Consider the following 14,166-nt stretch of genomic DNA (forward strand, 5'->3'; position numbering starts at 1 on the left):
AACGACCAAAGGAACTGCTCACACTAATCATCCCAGATTCTCATATTCATGAAACAATATTTATTTATTTGTGTGCACTGAGGACCAGAGAACACCATTTTGTTAGGTTGTACTTCTGTAATCAAATGATGATAAAGTCTTCTCTACATTCATGTGAATTCAAATAAATATCTGAAAAGAATCATTAATTGGTCAAACATCAGAGGTGTTTGGCTAATTCTGGGTGATTAATTCAAAGTCCCAGAGCAGGCAATTATGGGCTGGCTCTTTGAAGCAATTATCCTTTAATCTAAAAAGATTAACTTTACACATTAATCTTCTGATGTAAAATTCTTGACCCTGAGGCAAAAGTTGCATTAGATTAGCACTGATGCTATAGAAGGAGTCTGTGATTAAGTTCTCATTGGATGAAAACACTCAGGAAGAGAAAAGATTGATTGAAGGAATTTGAGGATGTTGATACGTAGGATGAATCTACTCAGTCCCTTACAACTATTCCACCAATAGATCTATTCACTTAAGACACTGTGTTTCAGAATTCCAGCAACAAACTAATGATCTCAATTTTGAAATACTCAATTTCAAATAAGGATGTTTCAGATGTCCTTTGCTCTTTATTTGAAGACTACTTTTAATTTACTGTATGCCCCCTTGTAATAAATACTTCATGTAGATGTCTGCTCATTAATAGGACATTACAGATGTAAAGAGCCACAAAGCCTTAGAAGGATTTTATGAAGATGGAAATGTGCAGTCAATGAGTTATAGAGCATGGAAACAGACCAATCAGACCAACCAATCCAGGGCAACAAAGGTACCTTTCCGACTTTGTATTTGGTTCTTATCCCTCTAAATATTTCCTATCCATGAAGCTGTCCAAAGTCTTTGCAGTGATATGGGAATTTAGCTTAAAGCCCTTTCAGGGACTTGCCATGGCATGATTCGTCTATTTCAGTTCAGGCAACCGCCAGGGTGATAAATTGAATTGGTAACCAAGCCAGAGAAGTTGTGGGAGGGTTCAAAAACAATGGTTTACTTCTTTCCAATATTTAATTGGAGGATTATCCAGCATTATATGCTGGAAAAATAATCTACAATTCAGACTGCAATTGGTGTTGAATTAAATATGCATGTTGACGTTGATTTTCGATAACACGATGCAGCAACTCAGTGAGAAGAATAAGAGGGATCAGCATTGATCGTTGGAGGATACAAAAGTAACCCTGCAGGTGCAGGAAGAGATGCCATTACAGGTGGTTTCGTGGAAGCTATAGAGAATGAAACTGGGTGAGAGGAGGATGATCCTCTGGCTAATTGCTACCAACAGAGAGAGAAAACTTAAATTGTGGAATAAAATCAGAGAATGCTTGAAACATTCAGAGGCTCAAGTGGCAGCTATGGAACAGACATTCCAAACCCTTTGTCAGAACTCCATTTCTCTTTGTAAAGAATGATGTCTGATTGCATGAGAGTTTCTTGAATTTTATGTTTTCAATTCAGATTTTTTTGATTCTCACTAAATTCTGTGCTTGCCAATGTATGATATTTAAAAATCTGATGATGATTATTGCTGCATTCCTATTTTAAAAAAAAGGTCTTGCTCAACCAAATAATCAGAGATTCTAAGCAATTGACGTAACTAATTGCAAATTATGTATCTTTTGACATGATTATCTGAATCATTCTTTAACATATATCCTTCTTAACAATTTATTAGAATGATCATGTTTGCAACTAAAGGACAAACATTCTTTTATTTTCTCTACCAAATAGTTTGTGGATTTTTTTAAAAAATTATCTCGGGATGATTTAAAGTCCTGATTGATGCTGAAACTCTGAAGATCTTGAGCCAAGCTCTAGTATTACACTTTACACTTCTTACAAGTTGAAATATTCCATTGAAAAAAAAAGCTACCATAAATTGTTATTCTTTTAAACCCTCTTGATTTCAAAGAACAGAAAATCAGTGTGTAAAAAGAGCAACTAAAAAAAAATAATCAAACAATACATTTATTCTGTGAACTCTTTCTTTTGACAAAGATTGCACATTAATTTCTATGCTGCAATAGAAACAACTACTCATACCTGAACCCTCTGGTATGCATTCTGTCAAAAACTGGGTTGGGTAATGTATCCTAGTTCTAGTCTAAGAGGTGTGGGTTTCCTGGACCTGGACACGGAAGACTTGCACACTTTGGAAAGAACCGAAGATATGGACAAGAAAAAAAAGTGACAAATAATTAACAGTAAGAGTCAGACAGTCAAAGAGCAGAGAAACAGGCCCTTTGACCTACCTTGCCCATGCCAACACTAATCCAGTATATGCCATTGGGTCTGTAGCCTTCCCTACTTTGGCAATTCAATTACTTATCTAGATACGTACTTAAATGTTGTGAAAGTCTCTTCTTCCACCATCAACTCTAGCAAAGCATTCCAAATGTCCTCTGGATGGGAAAAAAAAACTCATGTCCCATCTAAACCTCCCATTCCTTTATGGTATAATCTTTATTCATGTCCTTAACTTATATGCCACCCACAATTTTGAACATCTCCACCAGGTACCTCCTTGCCCTTCTCTACTCATCTCAGCCAGCATCCTCTTGTATTGTCTCAGACAATATCCTGGTCAATTGCCTCTATTCCCTCTCCAAAGAAATCATTCCCTTCTATATTATGACAACAAAAATTATACATAATATTCCTTAAAGTGGCCTCACCAATATTTTTACACAGCAGTACCATAACTTCCCTGATCTTAAATTCTATGCCCTGCCAAATAAAGGTGATCAACTAATCTAACTGTGATCTTTTGATATAAACCTCAACATTCCCTATGGCCCTACCAAAATCAACGAAAATCTTCCATGCCAGTCCCATCCATTCTGAATTGACCTGGTTACTCAGTTCACTTTTCCATAATTACAGGAAAAAATTGGATCTTCCTTCATCTTGAATCATTTTCCAATTTCAAAGCCTATTCTTTTCCTGCTTTGTAGTTTTCTATTAATTTTTCTGTCTCTACTTGTCTTATTCAATTTACTTGATCGATTATTCCCTTATGCTTTCTCTTACATTTTTGTGCCATTATTCCTCATGGTTTCATCTGAGTGTGACCTTGCGATATCATATTATTCATCATTAAGGAACTTTATTCCTGTTAACTAGCTCTCTATGAACTTAGATTCTTTATCACATAGTTTGGGAATTCCGTCCATCTATCATTGTCCTTTTAAACACCAGATACGTCCCGTTCTCAAATGCTACACAAAACCATCCGCATTTGATTGTTCTGTAAAGTGGAAGTTAACAGAACATTAGAAGAAGGCAGCAGGTTAGCTACAATAAAACAATAAAGGTATTGATTTTTCAAGTCATTATGTTCTAGTGATCTATCTAAACAGGAACTGTTACAAATTATTTCCTCATATTTGTTGAAAGCATTAAGGTTATTCCCATAAACATGTCCCGTAATCATAAAATTGTGTCATGGATTAACAACCAATTCCTTCCCAAATATGTTGCAGAGTTCACTGGAAATGGCATGAGATTCAACACAGAGGTATTCACAGATATCTTCAATATCTCACTCCAACAGGGTGTGGTACCCACCTGTTTCAAACAAGTGTCTATCATGCCGGTGCCCAGGAAGAGTGCAGTAACCTTCCTTAACGACTCTTGACCAGTAGCACTTAGTGATGAAAGGCTGATGATGAAACCTATCAACTCCTGACTGAGCAGTGATATGGATCCATTCCAGTTTACCTATCGTGGCAACAGGTCTACGGCAGATCTCATCTCAATGGGCCTACACAAAGCCTTGGAACATCTGGACAGCAAAGATGCATTGATCAAGATGCTCTTTATCAACTACAGTTCACCATTTAACACCATCATCTCCTCAAAACTGATCAGCAACCTCCAAAACTTAGGAGTTAACACCCCACTGTGTCACTGGATAATGGATTTCCTCAACTCCAGACCACAATCAGTGAAGATTGGTAAGAACTTCTCCTCCCAATTTCCATCAGTATTGGAGCATCACAGGGCTGCATCTCAGCCCCTTGCTCTACTCACTTTATACCTATGACTGTGTAGCTCAGTATGACAATAACACCATCTACAAATTTCCCGATGATACCACGGTATTAGGTTGTGTAAAGGACAGGATGAGTCTACATACAGGATGGAGATTGAAAACTTGGCTGAATGGTGCACTAGAAACAACCTTGCACTCAAGGTCACCTCAACTAAGGAACTGATTGTTGACTTCAGGAAAGCCTGAGGTGTACAATTCAGTGATCATTGGGTAAACAGAGGTGGAGAGGGTGAGCACATTTAGGTTCTTGGAGTCACTAACTCAGAGAAACTTTCCTGGACCCAACACACCAATGGCATTGTAAAAAAAGCACGACAGCACCTCTACTTCCTCAGGAGTTTGCGGAGGTTTAGTATGACATCAGAAACCCTGGCAAATTTCTACAGGTGTGTGGTAGAAACTGTGCTGACTGGTCTGATATGGGAACACCAACATCCCTGAGCATAAAGTCCTCCAAAGGTTAGTGGACACAGCCCAGGACATTACAGGGAAAACCCTCCCCACTATTGAGTACATCTACAGGGAATGCTGTCGGAGAGTAGCAGCAATCATCAAAGACCCTCACCACCCAACACAAGCTCTGTTCTCGCTGCAGCCATCAGGAAAGAGATATAGGTGGCACAAGACTCACACCACCAGTTTCAGGAACAGCTGCTACCCCTCAACCATCAGACTCCTCAATAACAAACTCAATCAGGGACTAATTTAAGGACTCTTACTGGCACTTTATTGATTTTCTTTGCTCTCCCTGAATTACACAATCAATTTGTTTGCATTTGTTATGTTTACAGTTCTTTTCATGTTCACACTGTGTGCAGTTAAATTTTGTTCTGCCAATTCGTGGTAATTCTGCCGCACTCAGAGGAAAAAGGAATCTCAGAGTTGTATGTGATAACATGCATGTACTCTGACAATAAATCTGAAATCTGATTCTCATTATGTTCCTGAATATCACATCAATAAAGTAACATGCATTAAATTAAAACTGCATCATAAGATTTATTTACGCTAATCAATTTATAGAAGTACAAGACCAAAATAAAACTGATAATTTCCTTAGAATTGAAATACAAAATTCTCATTCACACCTATGCTTTATTAATATTTCATTGAAAGAGGACCAGCAAAATAAATCTGTGGTTTTCTTTCCTCTGTCATGAGGAAACCTCATTTACAATAATAAAGCAAGGATAATTTCTGTCCCTCCCCACTTACATTTGGGGCACTTCACATGCTCTCAATTACTTCAACAACTTCCAGTTTCCTAAACTCAATCGTCTCATGTTTAACATGGATATCCAATCCCTATATGCCTCCAACACGATACTGAAGGCCTCAAAGCCCTTGGTTTCTTTCTGGATAATAAAACTAACACATCCCCCTCCACAACCACCCTCCTCTGGCAGGCAGAACTTAACTTCACCCTCAATAATTTTTCCTTTGACTCATCCCACTCTCTCCAGGTTAAAGGGGTAGCCATGGGTACCTTCATGGGCTCCAGTTATGCCTGTCTTTTGTTGGATATGTGGAACAATCCATGCTACAAGTCTATGCAGGCAAGGCTCCTCAACTCTTCCTCTGCTACATCGATGACTACTTTGGTGCTGCCTCATCTACCCACGATGAACTTGATGACTTCATCCACTTTGCTGCCAACTTCCACCCCACCTCAAATTCACTGGATCCATCACTAGCAACACTCTCCCTTTCCTCATTCTCTTTGCATCCATCTCAGGAGTCAAATTCTCGACAGAAATATTCTACAAACTCATTAATTCCAAAAGCTACTTAAACTACATCTCTTCCCACCATGTCCCATGTAAGGATTCCAATCCATTCGCTCAATTCATCAGTCTCTATCGCATCTGTACCCAGGACGAGGACTTCCATGCCAGGTTATCCTTCTTCAAACAACTTGGCTTTCCCTTCACAGGTACACAATCCTTTATCCAGAACCCTTGGGGGACAATGTGTTCCGAATTTCAAATTTTTCTGGATTTTGGAAAGCCAGATTTAAGCCCACCTGAATCTTGCTGCCGAATCCACCCCCACCCCCTTCCAATCGCACTGCTGTCTCCCCCCTTCACCCGCCCGAATCGTGCTGCCATCTCTCTCCCCAGTTGCCTGTTTTTGGAGTTTTCTGGATTTTAGATGTCCAGATAAAGGATTGTGTACCTGTACCACCATCAACTCGGTGCTCACATATCTGTCCTGGCCCCCTCTGCCCTCAAATACATCAACGACGGGATTCCTCTTGTCTTCACCTACCACTCCACCAGCCTCTGGATTCTACTGTATTAATACCACAAAAACACATTTTCATTCACATAAAACAGAAAAAGTCAGTGCTAAATAGCTGGATTTCTCGGCAAATTGTCCTAAAAATTGTTTAAGATTTGGAGCCTGGTTGGAGGTTTGCTGAGGACTGTACAAACGAGAACGTCTTATAGATGGGATGAGTTTAGACGCAACGTTGGAAGGATGATGGTCAAGAGGAAAAAGGAGACGAAAGCCCAGAAAAACTCTGAATATTGATTAAGAGCTGGAGCACGTGAAAGACTGAGCAGGGTGTGAGGAGCAGGGATGATAGGAAGAAATGAAATCACAGCAGAATACAATGTACAAAGGATATTAATTATGGGTTTGTAGTGGTGCGCAACTCTGCAGTAACAAAACTGCCCCGCTTGTAACATGCAGTTGGCAGGGCAGTCATGACAAAGATGGCGGCACATACCAGTCTCTTCCACTCCAGGGGGGAAGTTGGCCTGCGCACTTGCGTTGGCGTCACACAAGTGGTTGGGCGGTTGCGTGGTCTGATAAACAAGCGTGTGAAGTTTGAATAAACACTCTGCTGTGACACTTGAGCTAACAGCTTGCATCTCCAGTCTGTTCCACTGCTCTTGCATAGCACGCAACGGTGGTGACCCCAACGAGTCTCCACGACCTGAAGAACTCAACCAAATGGACCCTGCAGCAGTTGGCACCGTGGCATTGAAGCTGCCGACCTTCTCGACCAACCGACCCTGCACTTGGTTTGGCCAAGTGGAGGCCCAGTTCCAAATCAAGCAGATCACTTCTAACTCTACGAGGTACTTCAAGATCATTAGTTCACTTGACCAGGAGCCCGCTGCCTGTGTGGACGACCTAATTCAAGCTCCACCTGAGGAGGGTGAATATATAGCCTTAAAAACCCTCCTTATCATCACTGATGGCCTATCCCAATGCGATAAAGCAGCCAGACTCTTACACTTAGATGTCTTGGAGACAGAATGCCATGTGCATTAATGGACGAGATGCTCGAGCTGGTAGAGGGCCGTAAGGTAAGCCCTGGCTCATTTTAGAGCAGGCCTTCTTGGAGCAGATGCCGGAAGACATTATGCTCCTGCTTGTCAATGCCAACTTCAGCACCAGTGCAAGGTCACAGCGAAGGCCAACGTCTTCTACCGCACTAAAAACAAGAACCCAGCTAACCAGACCGCAACACAGGCCCGTCCGTAAGCCCAGCCCCCTGGCAGAGCACCGTAGCAACCGACAGACCCAGGGCCCCACACACCAGCATTGGGGAGCTGGGGCATGCAAATGTTGTCAACCCTGCTCGTTTCAGAGAAATAAGCAGGCCAGCCGCCATTAGTGGCTGTGGTGGCTGGCCAGCAGAACAGCTTGCTCCATGTATGGGATGTCATCTCAGGCCACTGGTTCCTTGTCAACACAAGAGCTGAGGTAAGTGTCATTCTACCCACTTCCCTGGAGATGTGCACAAGACCACACGGCCCCACAACTCCACCATCACAACGTTTGGCCACAAACACATACCCCTACGTTTCGGGGAAACGGACTTTAACTGGCAGTTCACCTTGGCTGCAGTAGAAAAGCCACGGCTGGGTGCAAACTTCCTTCAGGCACACTCATTGCTAGAAGACCTACAAGGCAAGCACCTGGTCCATGCAGATATGTTCCAAACTGTCTCCCTTGGCATGTCGAATGAACCTGCCATGGTGGAGACTACTGAGAACCCTTACACTCGCCTGCTCGCTGATTTCCCTGCCATACTTCACCCACAGTTCTCCTCTACACAGCCGCCACTAGGCGCCCAGCACCACATCGAGACCAATGGCCCCCATTCACTCACAAGCCCACAGGCTGTTGCTGGACAAGCTCAAATTGGCCAAAGAGTTCATGCACGTGGAGGAGTTGGGCATCATCCGCAGATCTGACAGCCCATGGGCTTCACCTCTCCACATGGTACACAAAGCCAACGGCAGACGATATCCTGATAGCAAGCAGGAGAAACACCTGGTCCACCTCCGACGCCTGTTCACCCGCCTTGCCCAATTTGGCCTCATGATCAACCCCACGGAGTGCCAGTTCAGCTGTGAAAAGATCGATTTCCTGGGACACTACATCACCGCAGATGGGGCAGTACCTTTCCCTGACAAGGTGGACGCCATTCACCAGTTCCCCAGGCCAGACACACTCAAAAGGCCTACAGGAATTCATGGGGATTGTCAACTTCTACAATAGGTTCATCCAAAACGCCACGGCCATCATGCGCCAACTTTTCAACCTAATGAATACCTCCACCAAGGATCTCCACTGGACCGAAGACTCTGCCATAGCCTTCGCCAGTACCAAGGGAAGCCCTGGCTGGTTCCACCATGCTCGTGCATCCACAGATGGATACACCCATGGCACTCACGGTTGATGCGTCCAGCACAGCAGTGGGTGCAGTCCTCGAGCAATAGGTGCATAACACCTGGGAGCCATTACTTTCTTCAGCCAACACCGATGCCCACCGGAACGCAAATACAGCGCTTTCGACAGAGAGTTGCTTGCCCTATACCTAGCTGTCTGCCATTTTCGGTACTTTCTGGTACATCAACCACAAACTATTAATCTTGGCCTTCACCAAGGTCTCCAACCCATGGTCTGCCTGGCAACAGAGGCATCTGTTCTACATCTCCGAATTCACTACCTCCATTTGTCATCTCACTGGCAAATGTAACATCTTCACAGACGCCCTTTCAAGACCAGCCGTATGCTCACTCTCACAGGGTGTCAACTTCCACAAGTTTGCCTGGGCCCAACAGTCTGACCCAGAGACATGGCTGTCATGGGCCTCCACCTACAAGACCTGCCCTTGGATAATGGCACCACCACTATCCTCTGTGACGTTTCCACAGACAGCCCCTACCCAGTGGTACCAGCAAAATGGCAAAAGGCGGTTTTCAACCTCGTACACAGTTTGTCACACCCCTCCATCTGCTCCATGGTCCAGATGATTTTCACCCAATTCGTCTGGCACGGCCTTCATAAAAAGGCCATGGAATGAGCGTGGGCCTGCCCGGACTGCCAGATGGCAAAGGTGCAAATCCACACCTGAGCCCCTGCTCAGCAGTTCGAGCCGGCCTCATGCCATTTCCAGAATGTCCATGTGGACATTTTCAGACCACTGCATGTCCAGCGGGGCGACTGCTACCCCCTCACAATGGTAGACCGATACACCCGCTGATCAGAGGCAACCCCTTACTGCAGACACTTGCACGAGAGCTTTTCTGTCCACCTGGATCTCCTGTTTCGGCGTCCCCTCCCACATCACCACTGACCGGGGAGTGAAGTTCATATCCTTGTTGTGGACTGAATTGTCCAAACTTCTAGGAACACAGCTCCATCACACAATTGCTTATTCACTCGCAGTCCAATGGGCTCGTGGAGCAGTTCAATCAGCACCTCAATCTGCCCTCATTGCCTGCATCAAGGGCCTGACCTAGTCTGACGAGCTACCCTGAGTCCTCCTGGGGATCCACACTGCCCCCAAGGATGACTTGCATGCTTCCACTGCTGAGTTGCCCTATGGGCAGGCCCTCCACATCCCAGGACGATTCCTGCCCTCTCCCGCCGATCTGGCCCAAGACAGAGAAACCACACTCATTCACGTCCGGGAGAAACTGGGCTCCCTGGCCCACCACACTCACAGCATGGTCAACCCCCATTCATGATCCCTGCGATTTAATGTCTTGAGCTTATGTTTTTGTGCGCAGGGGTGGACAGAGAGCCCCTTTCCAGCATCCCTAGGAGGGACCCTACTGAGTACTTCACAGAACAACCTCCACTTTCACCTTAGATATCAGAAGCAGAGAGGAATGTCTCACTTGGACGAGACCCAGCTAGTCCAAGTACAGAAGCAGGCATGCAGAGGCAGGCCTCCAAAGCGCAAAGACCCCGGTGCTGGTTCGGGGGGCAGGTTATGTAGTGGCGTACAATTCTGTCATGATGAACTGGCCCTGCTTGTTACGCGTGGTCTGACTGCTGGCCTGATATGCAAGTGCGCAAAGTTTGAATCACACTCTGATGTGACACTCGAGCTAACAGTCTGCGTCTCCAGTGTCGCACAGCACACTACAGGTTGAAGAAAATCAAATGAGTTAAGAGGTAAGAATGGGAATAATCTCTGGGCGACTGAGGATACAGATAATTTTGAATGAAGGCACAGCTTCACTGGTCAGGAAATTAAATTGCAGGCTAATATCATAAACACTCATTTAATCGCTGATATCATGTCACAGTCAATCCACCCTTTTTTGCCCAAAAATCATGTGTTCTTGTATGACCCGTGTAAAAGTCAACCTCCCCCTCACCTTTTAGTCCCAATCGCCCGCCCATCCAAGCTCCCAAAAGCCCAATCGCCTGCCCGCCACCAGAGCCCCCGATGCCCCAACTGTGGAACCTCACCTCAGCTACCCTCCCACTGGAGCTCCCAACACCCCGCCTGTGGACCGTTGCCCTGGATACCTATTCATATGGGCTCCCGATGCCCCGATAGCGGACCCTGCCCCGGTTACCCTCCCACTAGAGCTCCCGACGCCCTGGCCGCAGACTCTCTCCTCGGGCCAAGCCACCCATCAATCTGACTTCCCATTGCCACTATCAGCTGACCTTCGCCCTTCCCACCCACCCAAGCTCCCGATGTCTTGGCCACAGACTCTCACGTAGGGACCACCCACCCATCCATCTGAGCTCCCGACATCCCGAATTTGGCTTACCACCCGTTCCTGGCCATCTGAGCTCCCAACATCTTAAATAGCGCAAGTACTTAATGTGGTCAAAAGTATTATCCCCATGTAAAAGTTGACACCCCCCCCACCAAATTTGACTCAAAAAATTGGTCTGAAAAATTTGATGATTATATGAGTGCATACAGCAGTTATCAGCGATATGAATTTAGTAAATTTAGTTAATCAGTCCAAATGTTACTATTTGCAAACTATATATTGAAGAAAATGAATTACCTTCACAAAGTGCTTGAAATTCTGAAGAGTTTTTCTTTTTTGAATTCATGGCACCCTAGAATGCAATTAGGAAACAAATCAGTATGTATTAAAAATAACTTCACATGAAAAGGGAGAATAAAAAAGGATGTGAACTCAAAAAAATGATCTTTCAGTCCAGTGAAGCTGTTCCTTTCAATAAGGCCATGCACACTGTGATGGAATACTTGGAGATGTTTTTGGGAGATAAATTGGTAAAATTAGAGTAGGTTACATACACACACTTTAAAACAAATCTTATTTGAAATACTGATGAATTCTATTCAGTGACTTTACACAAACTATTTAGAATGCTATGCACATTTCATAAGTTGGTGCTAATTGAAATGTTATCATGAAATGAATAGGCTATTGTCTTGGAAGAACAACCTGAGTCAGGTTGTCTTTGTTAGACTTCTTTGCAAGGCTTTTGACCTCTCTGCAAAGTGCTCACTCAGGGATCATTGAGAGGTTTGTTTACCTAAAACAACAGATGGTAGCAGAAGACTAACTCCTATTGTTTGCTGGAGAAGGAGGGGGTTTTGCAAGAGAGAGAGAGAGAGAAGGACATGTGGCTGGCAGTTTGAATCTCAGATGGAGAGAGACAGAAAGCTGTAAGAAGCCAGGAGAAGCTTGTTGGAACTGAAACAGAAACTCAAGAGTGGCGGATGGCTGGAACTGCTATCTGTCTGATGTTTCTCTTGGAATAAAAGGAACAGAAAGGAACTCTGTGGTAGCCTGAAAGAAAGAGGTTATCATTTGGACAACCCTGATTGGGCAGGTTTCATCAGCAAGACATTGAGGTGACTAATGGTGGTACCTCAGTTGTGTAAATCCTGGAACAACACATTGCTCTCTGAAAACCTACAAGAACATAACTGAGCGGTAAACATTTACCTTTCGAACACAAAAGCCTGGTGAACTTTATACATGTTAAATTCTGTGCACATTTTTAGAATTGCCTGCAACCAAAGAACTTGGAAGAATGAGAAGTGAGATTGAACTGTGAAACAAAGAACTTTTCTTAAATTTACACACATATTACATACATGTGCACTTAGAATTAGAAGGGGGTTAAGTTGGGTTAGTTAATAGTGATAAGTTAAAGTTTGATTCTGTTTTCATGTTTAAAGATAATTAAAAACAACTTTTGTTTAAGTAACTACTTGTCATGGTGAATATCTATTGCTGCTGGGTTTTTTGGGGTCCTTTGGGCTCGTAACAACACTTTTACGCACTCCTGAAAGCAAAGTAACTTTCAAAGTAGAGACTAGATTTGAGCAGGGCAATTAGGCTCCCAATACACACTCACCTGATGCATTTCACCGATCATAATTCAATATCAGGTAAAATAAAAAAATATACATCAACAGCTTGAACATAAATTGGTAGAATATTTCAATTTAATACACAAGGGGAAAAAACATCCTCAGTGAGGAAGTCAGCAAATAAATAAAATACTGTACTCAAAATTAGATATTATGGGTGAAGCACAAGATTTAATCTGAACACGTTGTTTTCTTCTAAAAACCATAAAATTCAAAGAGCGTTTGTTACCATATAAGATTGGTAAAAGAGGGATGGTGGGGAGCAATTACAGGTTTTCTTAAGCACTTTATATTTTTATATCAGTCAGAAAGTTGTTTATCCCTAAGAACTTTTCTCCATGTATCATTAAAGCAGAGTCATTGAGTTATATAGCACAGAAACAGGCAGTTCAGCCCACCCTCTCCAGGTCAACTAAAGTGCCTTCCTGAGGTAGTTATGTCTGGCTGTATTTGGTCCTTATATTTCTAAACATTTCCTATCCATGAAGCTGTCTAAATGTCTTTTGACTTTGTAATTGTACCCACCTCCACTTGCTCTGGCAGTTTTCAACATATACCCACCACCTTCTGTGTGGAAACTCTTTCCCCATGGAGTCTGTGATTCTATGATACTATCACAAAATCTTAATTTACACTGTGTGTGCACTTTGATGCTTTGCTTGAAAAAAGTTCATCTGTTCTTGAAAATATTCCTCTTTTAAAAATACATTGCTTTAAAAGATATCTTAAAAAGACAAAAACACAGTTCATAACATTCTGAAGTGAATGTGGAAATTTGCTTTGAATATGACAATTTATCATGCAATAACTACAAGTAACAACACATTTCTGCCCATGAGTCCATGCCGAACAATTTACACCCCATTAACCTACACCCCTGGTACATTTTGAATGGTAGGAAACTGGAAGCCCGGAGAAAACTCACGCAGACATGGGGAGAACGTACAAACACCTTATAGATAGCGCGGGAGTTGAACCCCAGTCTTGTCCCGATCGCTGGCGCTGTAAAGTTCCTCCAACCCTCTGATCTCTTTCTATCCTCTTCCTCCAAAGCCTTTAAATGTGATACAGTTTCCCAATATGGTGCCACCTTTAACAGTGTTCCTTGTTCGAATTCCTCTAATGAGATTACCACCAATGTTTCATATTGGAACAATTTTGATGAAGGTTGATAATGTCATCCTCTGTGATTGTGATAATCATAACCTATTTCCTTGTTTTCTCCCCTTTGGTAGCAATTAACCAGAGTATCATCCTCCTCTCACCCAGTTTCATTCTCTATAGCTTCCAAGAAATCACCTGTAATGGCATCTCTTCCTGCACCTGCAGGGTTACTTTTCTATCCTCCAACGATCAATGCTGATCCCTCTCATTCTTCTCACTGAGTTGCTGCATCGTGTTATCGAAAATCAACATCAACATGCATATTTAATTCAAC

The 14,166-nt window shown here is 43.2% G+C and overlaps 1 protein-coding gene across 2 annotated transcripts in view; it reads right to left on the bottom strand.

The window, feature by feature from the left end:
- The window catches only part of LOC138748729 (centrosomal protein of 72 kDa-like), a 254,596-nt gene that overhangs the window by 38,264 nt on the left and 202,166 nt on the right, over positions 1-14,166 (bottom strand). For both annotated transcript variants that reach the window (XM_069909398.1, XM_069909405.1), the window contains exon 7: positions 11,383-11,437. In XM_069909398.1, coding sequence (XP_069765499.1) covers positions 11,383-11,437 — 55 coding nt within the window. The remainder of the gene's footprint in view (positions 1-11,382; positions 11,438-14,166) is intronic.

Source organism: Narcine bancroftii, chromosome 1, assembly GCF_036971445.1.
Source record: "Narcine bancroftii isolate sNarBan1 chromosome 1, sNarBan1.hap1, whole genome shotgun sequence".
Classification (NCBI taxonomy): domain Eukaryota; kingdom Metazoa; phylum Chordata; class Chondrichthyes; order Torpediniformes; family Narcinidae; genus Narcine; species Narcine bancroftii.